The sequence below is a fragment of the Haemorhous mexicanus genome, chromosome 8, assembly GCF_027477595.1.
Source record: "Haemorhous mexicanus isolate bHaeMex1 chromosome 8, bHaeMex1.pri, whole genome shotgun sequence".
In the NCBI taxonomy this organism is placed as follows: Eukaryota; Metazoa; Chordata; class Aves; order Passeriformes; family Fringillidae; genus Haemorhous; species Haemorhous mexicanus.
Genome location: NC_082348.1, coordinates 23,844,632 through 23,857,215, shown reverse-complemented (window position 1 = coordinate 23,857,215; position 12,584 = coordinate 23,844,632). Strand labels below are relative to the sequence as shown.

The window sequence follows — 12,584 nt, the reverse complement described above, 5'->3', positions numbered from 1 at the left end:
ACACTAGTATTTTAAGTAGTGATGACACTCAGCTGGGTCATGGTACAAAGCATTTCCCATTTATAAAGGTTCACAACAGTGAAATGAAGAGTAGCATTAGGAAATGCAGAATACCCTATCTCAATATCAAAATCTCCCTCAGAAATCTTAATTATGGAAGGCAGAGATGAAAGGCAATATGGTTCATATTTTGAGTTCTCTCCTGAGTTTCAGAGGAAGGCTATGGGTGCAAGAGTCAATAATTTAACAGTAGATGGCACTAAATTACCATACTTTTAAGAAACAATATATACTCCTCCATATCCCCTTCCTCTTTTCACAGGTTCTCTTCACTAGCTGCCAAGCTCTCATTTCCCCTAGCTGCATCATTCACCCATATTTTCTGAATTCAGCTCAGCACTTGGTCAGAATTAAGGAGTGAAGGTGGCAGAGGAGAGCCTAGCAATTCCATGGCACAAACCTCATGCAGCCTCAACAGACCTTTTCCAAACAGCATAACAGAAAAATCTGTTCCCTTTACAGCTGACACAGATCAACTCCAGCAATATTCCAGTGAAAAGGTACTTAGCTGCAACATACTTTTAGTGGGCTCTTAATCAGGTTGCAACCAACATAAAGATCAGGAGTGACAAACTCTCCTCTGAGTCACCTTCTAACATGCCTGTCAACTTCAGTGCACTCACAGCTCTGTAGAGAGCTGAAGAAGTGTCAGATGATTATGCTCTTTGCAGGAACTCAGGATCATTTTTCCCTTTATTCCTCCCTTTCTTGCTCTTGGAAAGCATTAAGCTGATGTTTAAGGGAGACAAAGACCAACACCCTCTTGGCTTTTATTTTGGTACTCAGTTGAAGAACTACTAAATCAGAAACCCCAGAATTCCAGTACCAAAATGAAAAAGCAACACTGATGGATGAAGAGGGTAAAAAACTCTTCCAAGTAACTGCCAAACAGCTTTTAAAATGCTTGGTGTGCCACACAGGAGAAACATGTGGTAGCATAAGAAACAGTTCAGCAGATACAGGCTATGGAAATGAAATTGCTGGAGATACCCAGAATCCCATTTATTCCTTTGGGCTGTGGTCTAGGTCTCAAAGCATTTCTCTGGCTGACTGACAGGCCAATCAAATCATGGCTATTACTGTGTGAATGCTTTAGGAGAACCAGGAGAACAGCTCTCCAAAATATCAGATACAATGCTGTGCAAGCATGTGTATTGAGCACACACCTAAACACCAGGCAGGAACAAAAGCTTTCCCTAAGACATGAGGTCTCTGGTCAGCATCACAGCAATTTCTGGGACTAAGATCAAAGAAACTGGAACAAGAAAGAGCATGGAAGATCAAGATCAACTAAAATTAGTCTATCTTCACAGTAAAGCTAGTGTGAAATTGTTTTCATTTTCTGTCAGTTGGTAATTAAAAAAAAAGAAAAAATGCAGGGGGTGGGGGAGAGAAGAACATGGGCAGTGGGAAGGCAAAAATGATAAAAAAAATTAAATAATCAGCAGAACAGCTTTAATCCTTCAAGACCTTAATTTCTACCCACTACTGAGAGGAACTGACAGTGTGAGAAGATACACCAGTAACAGCAAACAGAACATACTGAATTTAGACCTTATTCCAGTCCCAAATATACCCAGATTACCCTACCAGAAAGGCTTTCAAGTTTAAACACAGAGACTTGGCAGGTCCAGCTCTGAAAACTATGATTTTATAGACCTAGACTGACAGTCACAGTAGCAGTCAAACATCAACATCCCCCCTACTGTTTCTCACTAATCAGGAGAATTTCAACCACAGGATGAGAGCCTTACCTGAAGCTGACTGAATGGAGAACAGTCTGTAGAGTCCTCAGCAAAGCCACTGCTGTCAGAGTGCTGACTTGCTGTCCTTAAGAGCTGATCTGTTTCAAACAACCAAAACCCAACTGTAATTACTTTACAAATCACAGCCTTTCAAGACCAATCCCAGTCAATACAAACTTTCCTTTTACAGCAAAACATCATGAAATGGGTAATACAATTGCTTTTCAGGTTCCACTTTGAATGAAACAGAGAAACAACTAGTTTGTTTCAAGCAAAATCTCTCTCACCCAAAGCCCTACTTGTGAAACTTCAAGCAACCATTTTTTACATTTTTCCTGCCTGTGCTGAGGAAAAAAACCTCTGCAGATACTGCCACTGTTGGAGTTCTCCTGTCACAAAACTGTATCACTGATTAATTCACACACAGGCAGTGGAAGAGCTGCTTTTGTGTTGTAAAGTACAGATTTGACACTTCTCCTGATCATGGAGATCCTGAAGATAGTGGTCTCCTACCAGCCTACACCACCCCACACACCCAAAAGGACAGCAGCAGATGGGCAGAGAGAGCCATTGGAGGACTCTGCCAACTGCTGGAGAGGGTCCTCCACTGGGTTAGCAGACAAATGCAGAACATCCCTTACACATCAATGGGCAATCTGCCAAAGCACATTCCCAGGGCTCCTTTTATACACGAGAGATAAGATCCTCCTGCTTGTTCCTTTCTACTCTCATTAGGTAAGCATTAAAATAGCCTAAAGAGGCTCTAAAACCCTAAGTGCTTCCCAGGAGTGATTTCCTCGGGTGCAAGCACTGCACTCACTAAGCAGCTTTGCAGGGAGATCTCAGCAAGCCCTGCAGCACACTATTGCATGTATATTTTTTCCAGACTGGACACAGGAAGCACCCACTAAGTGCAATGTTTACCTTATGGCACCAGAAACATTTTACCCAGCCTGAAGGGAGCAACAACCTTATCTCACCTTTAGGTCTCAGCAGAAGTATAAAATCTTGGAGATGGGAAGTAACTACAGGGAAGTAACCCTGTCACCTTCTCCTCTCGAGTCTTAGGCAAGCTTGCTGCTGTCTTCTCAAACGCTCAATGCAGAATTTTGCCCCAGTTAAATGTAGTCACATAATGCATCCCAGTTCACAGCTCAATGCATTGGAATGCATTATAAAAACTGTTGGCTATTCACAAGTAATTTTTTTTAGTATTAATTTTGATAAACATTTTACTAACACAGACATAAGTAAGAGCCTGCAACAGCCTGTGAAGACCAGTAGAGGCAAACTGCCCACTAAGCTTCTGGATCAGTGACGTCACACAGCTTTTAGGGAGTGCCTTTCAAATTGTGCTGCTGCTCTGTTATCATGGTAGCCACAATATCCTGCGATGACAAACAACTTTTCTACCTCAAGACAGACATCCCCACCCAACTCCCAGTAAGGACAATGGAAATTACTTCCCTGAGAACTGGATCTTATTAACTGACCAATTCACTTAATACAGCTGAAAGAGCATGCCATGAACAGCATGCCACTACAGCTGAAGTTGGGGGGAAGCTGTTACCTTCTTCATGGTGAATAGTTATCTAATTTTGTTGCCAGACATTCAGTCTCCTCTGTCCCTTTTCTTATCTGGTGAATTTTAATAGAAGAGGGAAAAAAAAAAAAAAGAACACTAATGGTGAAAGCCTTAGCCTCTCTTAGGAAAGAGATCCCAATTAGTTCAGATAAAGCAATTCACCAGTGCATGTGCATGAACTTTATTACTGGTCAACAGAATACTGACCTGCCCTTTTGCTTCCTTCTCAGTCAGTATTTCCTTTTCAGCTACAGAAAGGAAAATTACATCTATATATTTTCTGAAATCAATTCTTGGGCTTCTCAGACACACAGTACTAAAGTTAAAATCAGTCTTTCAGATAATTTTCTATAGCATTGGTTATTTATGGACATGCTTTGACAGCCTCTCAGGACAGATACCACTAGGCAAGGCATCAGCCTAGTGCAGCCATTCACACCGGCCTCATTTATCCATGGCAAGTGACTGGCACAGTATGAACAGATTCAAACTGCCCTGGTTTAACCTAAGGAGACCCAGCCCCTTCCCACAGTTATCCCTTGCTTTCTGTGCTACAGAGCTGCTAGGATTTTTTAACATTTTAAAGCACATCAGGAAAGATGTTCTCTAAATAGTCATCTGCTACCACACCTTACCCTGCTCCTTTGCAAGTTCTTAGGGTTTTCCACAATATCACCATGATGTAAATGCAGTAAAAAATTATAAAGAGCTGGAATCTCTACTGAATCAGTAGTGAAATGACAAGGTTTGGTTCTGTACAGACTGGAAATACCAACTAGTACACTGGGATATACAGATACATAATGTATCCACCCTCTTGACAAGACTGATCCAGCTATGTAGCCTGCTCTACCGCACCTGGATATCTCAGATTCAAGCAAACAAGGGGAAAATAGGAAAACACTTTAAAAAAAGCTACAGATTTACATTTGCATCTTGACTAAAGGGCCTCCTGGCAAAGAAGACTCTTAATACAAAGAGTCTGCAGTGAGATATGGGTCCCCTCTCTTCACCTTGAGTGCAGAAAACTCAGCAGCAAAGGTTGATTTACAGGGGCCAGGCTGGGATCATCCCTTGCCCTCTGCAACCCCAGCAAGGCAACTGTACCTTCTGCAAAGGTAGGTACCACTGCACAACACTGACTCTGCCACTTAAAGCTACTGTCAACACTACACAGAGGAGATCTTCTGAACTACTGGGAGGAGGCCAGGGGCAGGATAATAACGAAAGTGTGGAAGAAGGAACCAGCTACAACAAACAAAACCAGCAGGAACAATCAAACTCCCATCCCAGTTTAACAGAGCACAAATTAAAATGCTTATTGGATTGTTGTTTTAAACTATATTTAAAAAATATCCAAGTATATCTGGGCACTGAATATATGTAAAAACAAATTGAGTATTCATAAATAAACTAAATAAACTGAAAATGTTCTAAACATAGAACACATGATGAAGAATCAAGTCTGTGGTTTACAAAACATGAGAGCAGATTCATCAGAACATCCCTGTCAGGGAAATGATTAGTTCATCTATTGTAACATAATAATGAGCCACCAGTGTCAGTCTCACTCAACTGCTCACACAGAAGAGGAGAGGAAATATGTGGAAACTGTCCATAAAGTTTTAACATTTGTTTCTTGTACCTGCACTATTGGAAAAGTTCTAATGCACTCTGTATTTTATAAGATAATCAATTAAATTAACATTCCCAACTCAACTACGAGGTATTTCATTATGGGATTAAATATCAGCTGTCCCTCCTTGCACTGATCACACCATGCACCCCAGCACTAACAAAACCAGCCCAATAGGGAGCCCTGCTGCAAAAACTCCCTGAGTCCCTGGGGATTTCCTTGCATCTGGACAGATAAGCACAGACTCCCACAAGTACTAAATCTGTTCCAGATGTTTTCTTCTCACTCCCCCATCTCCAATCTCCTGTGGAGCTGCACCCACAGAGAGCTATAAATACAATAATATATTAAGGACAGGAAGTGCTGATGATGTGCTTTCTTCCCTTTCAAGGATTAAACTTGCAAAACCAATAACCTTAATGCCTTAAAAGAAACAGGTCTGTGGCTGCTCAAAATTTCACAGAGCCAGGTTGATGCCAACAACCAGACATTCACAATTTGCGGTGTCTTGAGAATACTTTTTCTTCAAGGCATTGCATCTGTTTTTGTCTTGCTTTTGGGGCTTTTTTTTTCAGAATGCAAGGTGTTGCTGTATGGTATGTCCATAAGAATTTTGGTTTTGCACTAACAAACCTTTCTACCAGATAACTTTGCAATACACTTTTTATACTGGACATTTAGCAGGGCTGTGTGTGTGTTTGCAAACTAGCTGAAGCTTTTCATTCTTGTGCTCCTAAAACAACTGAGACAAGAAACATGCTTTAATTAGTAGTCTAAACAACAGCAGACTGTGTTGTTCAACCATAATAGTCAACAGTCAACCAGACTATTTCAGTACGAAAGAGAATGGCCTTTTTTTTTTTAATTTGAGTACTTCACTTCTTAATGAAGACCTTCTTAATATGCCTTACAAACCATTGTAAATTTCAGAGAAAGCATCCACAGCCCCCCGTGGAGATGTAAAATGACACTGCAAGGTTTCTAATAATCTGTACCAAAGAACACCAACTCTACTAATTGAAAAAGAAACACCACCACATAAAAAAAGAAGTACAGAAGTATTCCTTCAGGGGAAGTATTCATCTGGAACAAATCTTTAGTTACACTGTAGAGACAAAGCCTGAAAAAGGTGGGTTTGTATAAGGATTGTCAACTGAAATCGTACTTCAACAGAGGACCTGAGGTTGAATTTTATGCTGATCCCACCTCACGAGATTGCTAGTGAGAGTGGCATTTCACATTCAATGACCAGCATTTTTTATAAGTGACCACTAACTTTGGATGCCTTCTAACTTGGTGAACATCCACTTTCTGAGAAAGCAGGCTGAAAGGCCTCTATGCTGTCTCATGTTGGACAACTTACAAAAAAAAGTTGGCTACAGTTTTTTTACATTTTGGGTAAGTTCTCCATCAAATGTTTGTCCTCTTGGCAACTTGACTGAAATCCACATACAACAAAGTCTTAAATTTTTCACATCTCCCAGGTGAAATAAAATGCTGGTCTCAGACTGACTTTTAGCAAATGTGCAGGCATTGATACCCTTGTCAGATAAGTCACAGAACACTCCAGGCAATGCCTGCCTGACAATAAAGTGTCACCATTACTCTGTGCAAAGTGTATTCAGAAATAGGAGGGATGTAGTGCCTGGGAAACATGACCCAGCCTGCTTCTGTCAGACTGGAGTCCCATTGCCAGAACTGTTGGTAGCTTTCAGCACTAGGAGTACACACAGGACCATCTCACTTTTCTTTCTCGTGTGGCGGAAGAAGAGGGTAAAATAACTACTGGGAGAAGAAAAGATGAAAAAAATTATTTTTTCTCCTCCCTGACTGCAGCTCCTTGTTCCTTAACCTGGTTTTCTCTGAAAAGCTCTCCCTGAAGCTGGAGAGGCCAGCAAACAGGAGACCTGCCCTATAAAGACTGCACTTCTTTTCATGTGGTCATGTGGTAAAGCAGGTGGAGGAAGAAGGAAGCATGTAAGGAGGAAGTACAAGGAACAGTCAGAGATTCAGTTTCTGGCAATCCCTAGTGGCCTATGTTTGTACCAGAGGAAGCTTAGTGAGCAGCAGGCTGTGTTGTACAGAACACTGATGAACAAGCAGCACAAGCTATCACCAATAACCAGGCATCTCCAGCACTCCAGGGCACTCTCAACCATGTTCATGCAACTCAGCTGACAGGTCACACAACTGTCAATTCATTTGTGCAAATGCAAATAAGATGATCTGTGTTTCTTTAGACAGGTTTTTCTGCCTCTCTTAAGTATCTCGAGATGCTATTCATGTTTCACCAAGAAATTGCATGCATCTAAGCACCTCCCTAAGTGCAACAAGCTCTAGTTCCTCTTTAATTAAATGTATCAGCTAGAGAATGAACTTCACTTGCCCAAACCGGGCAAAGTAACAATCACAAAAAAACTTTAAAATCAGCTTTATCCCCCTCCCAAGCCATAAAACACATAAATAAGAATTTGAGATGAAAGCACAAACTAAGTGAACCACAACAGCCAGTGCACAGCATTCTCCATGTGAGGGACTACAGTTTCCACGTGGGTGTAGAGACACTAGTTTTCTGTGCAGGCACCCTGCAAACAGAGCAGTAGTGCATAGGAAAAAGCTGCATCTATCATGCAATTTAGGTTTAAAACAATGTAATTTCAGTTTAAATGGGTATCTTAAATTACAGGATCTACTAAGGAAAAAAAAAAATCCCACACAACCTGAATTAACATTTCAGGCCATCTGAACTACCATCAATTACACAAAAGTGAAAACAGCCAGTGAGGTTATAGGGCTGTTGTCTTGCCTGTAATTTGGTTGCCACCTTGTAGTAATGTTCTGTGATTTAGCTAAAAAAGAAATCTTTTTTATTTCTAGAGAGAAAACAAACTTTAGAAGCTTAAAATATCTGAATCAGCTTTTCAGAGATGGAAGGACCCTCAGCAGTCTGATGTCCTCAAAGAGGCTGTGGTCTACTCACCTTTCCTTGACTTGGTCACTGCTAGCTGATGTGTAGCTGAAACGTGAGGTAGATCCCCCTCTGTGCTCTGGATCTATCAGGAAGAGGAGATGAATATTTTGTCAGGCCAACTGGAATATATTCCTGTGCTTAGGAATGCCTAAGCTATACACATTGCACATGCAGGAGGAGTTTTGGTGGTTTTTCCCTCCAACTGAACAGCCTATACTGGTTGAAGGAGCAAACTGTGATCTCCTTGAACCACCTTTCACCAGGCATTCAGCAATGCTCCTGCAGGAGAACAGGGACCCTTGGGCAGCACCTCCCACGCAGAGCACAGACCTCCCCTCTGGTTACCCACTGCACGCAAAAGACCTGGAAATCACATCCTGTGACAACACAGAGCTCTCAGTTCCTCCTTGGCAAAACACTAAAATTACTGTGTGACAACACCTCTGAGACCACCTTTACACTACTGTCTTGTTCCAGTCAGATCTCTTGGCCCCTCATTTGAATATAAACAAGTACAATACATGTAGAAAAATGTATCAGGAGGTCAGCACACATGGACTGTCATCTGCTGCCCTACCAACTATTTTCTACAAGCCACCAGTCCTCCAGCAGAAGGACCCAGACCCAGCCAGAACCTACTCCAGACTTCACCACACCACTACTCAGGGAAAGAATAATTCTTATGTCTTCCAGCACAGAAAGGGAAGATAATGTATTCAGATCCATGCACGTTTCAAGTGGGAAATTTAAAACTACATAAAAATGAATCCTTTCACTCAGTAACTTTGTGAAACACTGATTAAGAAAGCAGTTCTCAGGCAAACGTTCAAACAATGAAAAGAATATCTAAAATCTGAAGAGGGAGGCCTTTGTTTGGTTCAAAACCTAGAATATGTTCTCTCTTTTTGCATGTGATCCCGAAAAAATCCTAATGGATCACACGCAAGTCTATATGCACAACCCCCATCCAACTATCTCCAACCCCTCCCTCTAATGGGCTACCAGCCCAGTTTCAAAAGTATCATGCAAATAATTTATCTCAATTTTTTATCAACTTAAAAGTGTAAAAATCAAGATACTGATGTTGATAAGCCAAAATTAGTATTTGACTAAAAAAGAGCCAAATACTAATTTTATATATTTGCATTGATCTCATGTGTATAGCAGCCACAAGAGCGCATTTTCTTAATTACAAAGGTTTTGAGGAGTACTTGGTATGAACTTTTCACCATTTATAAGTGAGCAGCATTAGTTTTGCACAATAACCCTAGTGGCTTCTGTTCTTTTAGGAGATGAAGGTTGTACCAAAGGGATAAATCCTTATTTTATCCAAGTGCAGGGGACCACAGAAGGTGCTCACCATTTATGACTAGGAAAAATTCAGGGGTTTTTTTGTTGTTGTTGTTTTGTTTGGTTTTTTTAACAAAGAACAACAAGTAATCTTACAGACACTTTAATAAAACTGGCCTTCAGGAAGGTGTCTTGATTCTCTCAAATCTCCCAGTTTCTGATGGCTAAATTTGCAGCTTTCCAAAAGCTAAGACTCTTCTCATTTAAACACCATCCACCTCCTGTCCTTGGCTGGGAGACAGCATTCCAACAGTGTCCGTAGCACAGTACAGCTCCTGAAGCACCCAGAAGCTGCTTCCCCATCCCTCCTGCCAATATTCATGCTGGTAAGTGACCTTCAGGACTGTCATTGGCCACCTCAGGAGTGGGTGTTTGGGGGAAATCCTGTCCTGACTCACTCCCACACTAGCTATCTTCACAGCCGCAGACTTCCGAAGGGCACGCAAACCTCCAAGGCATTTGTAAGCCTTGGAAGGAACTTCCTTGATATATCTGTCATCTTTCTTATGCATAAGAATGCACTCCAAGCCAAGCTAGGAAAACAGGGGGAGGAGTTATTGTCACTGTTTCTAATACAGTTTATTGTTCATTACACCCTGCTTAGAGACGCACAAAAATAAAATCACACTGCCAGGAATTGTTCTAAAATATCTCCAGCAAAACTGAATCCCTCCCTCCTAGGGATCTGTAGGCACTTGATAAGTATATACTATACTGCATAAACAAAAAAATCAACCACAATCCCATCCCACATCATATGTTGTCTTGCCAAAACAGCTGTGTTTATGCCTGGCATCACTGCACAAAGTGTGCAACCAAAACTTTGCCAACACATCACACTTGAGCAGAATTCAGCGAGTCTTTCCAGCCAGCTTACTCTGAAGCAAAAATCCACACCTCTTTTTAATATAAACACATGTATATACATGTGTATAAAATACATTAATTGTTTCAGTTTTGCCCAAGGGTACCAAAAATGGATTTCTCCTCTGAAATATATGGCAAAATGCATTACTGCTCAGTCCTATCCAATTGTGCCAATGCAAACATTTCTGTAGCTACACAACAAGCTGTATCAAGAAAATTATCTGGCTGAAAACTAAGCCAGGAAAAAGAAATAAATCAAAATACACTGAGTTTCTTTTTCCCCTCTTAACTGGACTAGTCCTTTGTTCTGGTTCAGTAGATGGCCACACAACATGTGGGTAGGACTCACTGGAATAAACAAGTGCTAGGGAAGCACAAGAGGCTTGATTACCTTTTTTTTGCTTAATAAGTGCCTTCAGCTAAAACATTAGTTGATCCAGAAGAGCTTTTCATGACAATATGACACCAGACACAGTATCTTCTAGATCATCACTTCATCATTCACTGTAAAATTCTGTGACTTTTCTATTCACTTGCTTTCTTCATTTCACCAATGAAATCACAATATCCTAAATTTTATGTATCTATTTCACATCGACAAAAAACTTAACTACTGAAATTTTAACAGTCACATTGAAATGTGCCCACAAAAGCATCCACTCATTTAAGAATATTGAGACAGTTCTTACAATTTGAGCAGCAAGTCTATACAAAAATTGTATTCTTGAATCTGTAGGCTGTATGTTTACTAGCCTAATAAACAAATCACTTACAGGAACCTGGGAATTAAAATTCCTTTGGGACAATTATCAATATGAAAATGGATATCTGCATATACGAAGATGTTAAAAGACACCCAGCACAGGCTTTGTAATTAAGCCTTGCCAAAAGTCATGTCACAGCGACTTTCAATGTGCCAATTTCCAGAGAACAAATAAATCAGCTTGGAGTAGATTGTAATCAAAACCGAAAGTTGCATAAGATGAGCACCTCATGCTGCATGAAAGCCCCTCCTTTGTTTCACTGCAACAAAACTCTTGCTTTATTCACAAATTTATCTTTAATAAACATCAATTAATAAACTGAATTTACTTCTAGGCAACAAAACTAATGATTTCTAGTTAACAATTTCAGTAAAGCAAAAACTAAATACACAAGGTTTTGCTGCATACAAAGCCTAACCTAGATTTACTTACACAGTGAAACCTTCCCAGGAGTTATGCCAGTGATAGCAATTACTTGAATTTGATTATAAAAAAAAAAAAGAATGAGAACTTTCCCACTGACTTTGGAACAACAGCAGCAGCAGCAGCAAGTTACCTCATTAAGAGGATCAATTAGAGCAGCCTGCAACTGCTGAGAAAGCGCAACACTCAGAGAATTTAAAGTATTCCTGGAGAAAGCACCGTCAACTGCACAGGAGGGAACATTCCTGTGCTGGCAGACAGGGAGTTATGTAAACTGTATGCACAAAGAAAGCCATGTATCTTCACCCACCTCTTCCATCTCAAAGGAGTCCTTCTGCTGCAGCATGAGGTTCACGACGGACGGGTTTGCGAGGGGAGCGCAGGGGTCTCTCCCCGGCGATGCCGTGCACAGTCTCTGGGTCAGGACACTGCTGTCGGAGGTACTGGAGCTGCTGCTGAGGCCTGGCGAGTCCAAAAGCCCGGGCTCTTCGCATGGTCTATCCTGGGCACTTGCCAAGCTGCCACCCTGCCCATCTGCTGGAGGCACAGAACCCTCCTGTGCTCCGTCAGCCGCAGCAGGGAGGTACACAGGTCTCTCTGCGCGACTGCCGGCTATCTCCTCCTTTACAGGAGCCAAAAAAGAGGGACAGTCTTTCTTTTTAGGATATTTTGGCAATTTAGAATCATTTTTAACATCATTTTCCTCACTCCCTACTTCAGCTGGACTTTTCCCTTTTTCAACAGGCGAAGGACTTGAGGAGCTGCTGCCATCAGCTTGCTGTGTGCCACACAGATTGAGTTTTGACAAGGTCTTCATTAACCGACTGGCTGTGTTGCTGCGATTCAAAGGGGGAGGGCTGGATGCCTCTTTGCTGGAAGACACTGAATTCATACTACCAATTTTTTGCAAAGGAGTCCCAGAGACTTGGGAATACAAAGAAGAAAAAGCATTGGCCACAGTAGTAAGCACTTCAATCTGACGAAAACGACCTGCACAGGAATGAAACACAAGGCATATCTGAAGAGGGAATTTTGATCATAATGTCTGCCCAACCCCACAACCCTCCTCCTACTTTTATCCAGTGCTTCTAAGGCTGAATGAACACTTCCTAGACCTGTAAGATGAAAGTCATACCCTACTATGGAAGAAAAGAATCTCTACTAAATGCAGAAGAACAGCACG

The 12,584-nt window shown here is 41.3% G+C and overlaps 1 protein-coding gene across 2 annotated transcripts in view; it reads right to left on the bottom strand.

The window, feature by feature from the left end:
- The window catches only part of ITPRID2 (ITPR interacting domain containing 2), a 39,182-nt gene that overhangs the window by 14,888 nt on the left and 11,710 nt on the right, over positions 1-12,584 (bottom strand). The window contains exons 9-11 of one of the 2 annotated variants that reach the window (XM_059853213.1): positions 11,712-12,391; positions 8,007-8,079; positions 1,815-1,927 (exon numbers count right to left, since the gene is read on the bottom strand). In XM_059853213.1, the coding sequence (XP_059709196.1) occupies positions 1,815-1,927; positions 8,007-8,079; positions 11,712-12,391 (866 nt within the window). The remainder of the gene's footprint in view (positions 1-1,814; positions 1,928-8,006; positions 8,080-11,711; positions 12,392-12,584) is intronic. The other variant, XM_059853214.1, reaches the window with a different exon arrangement.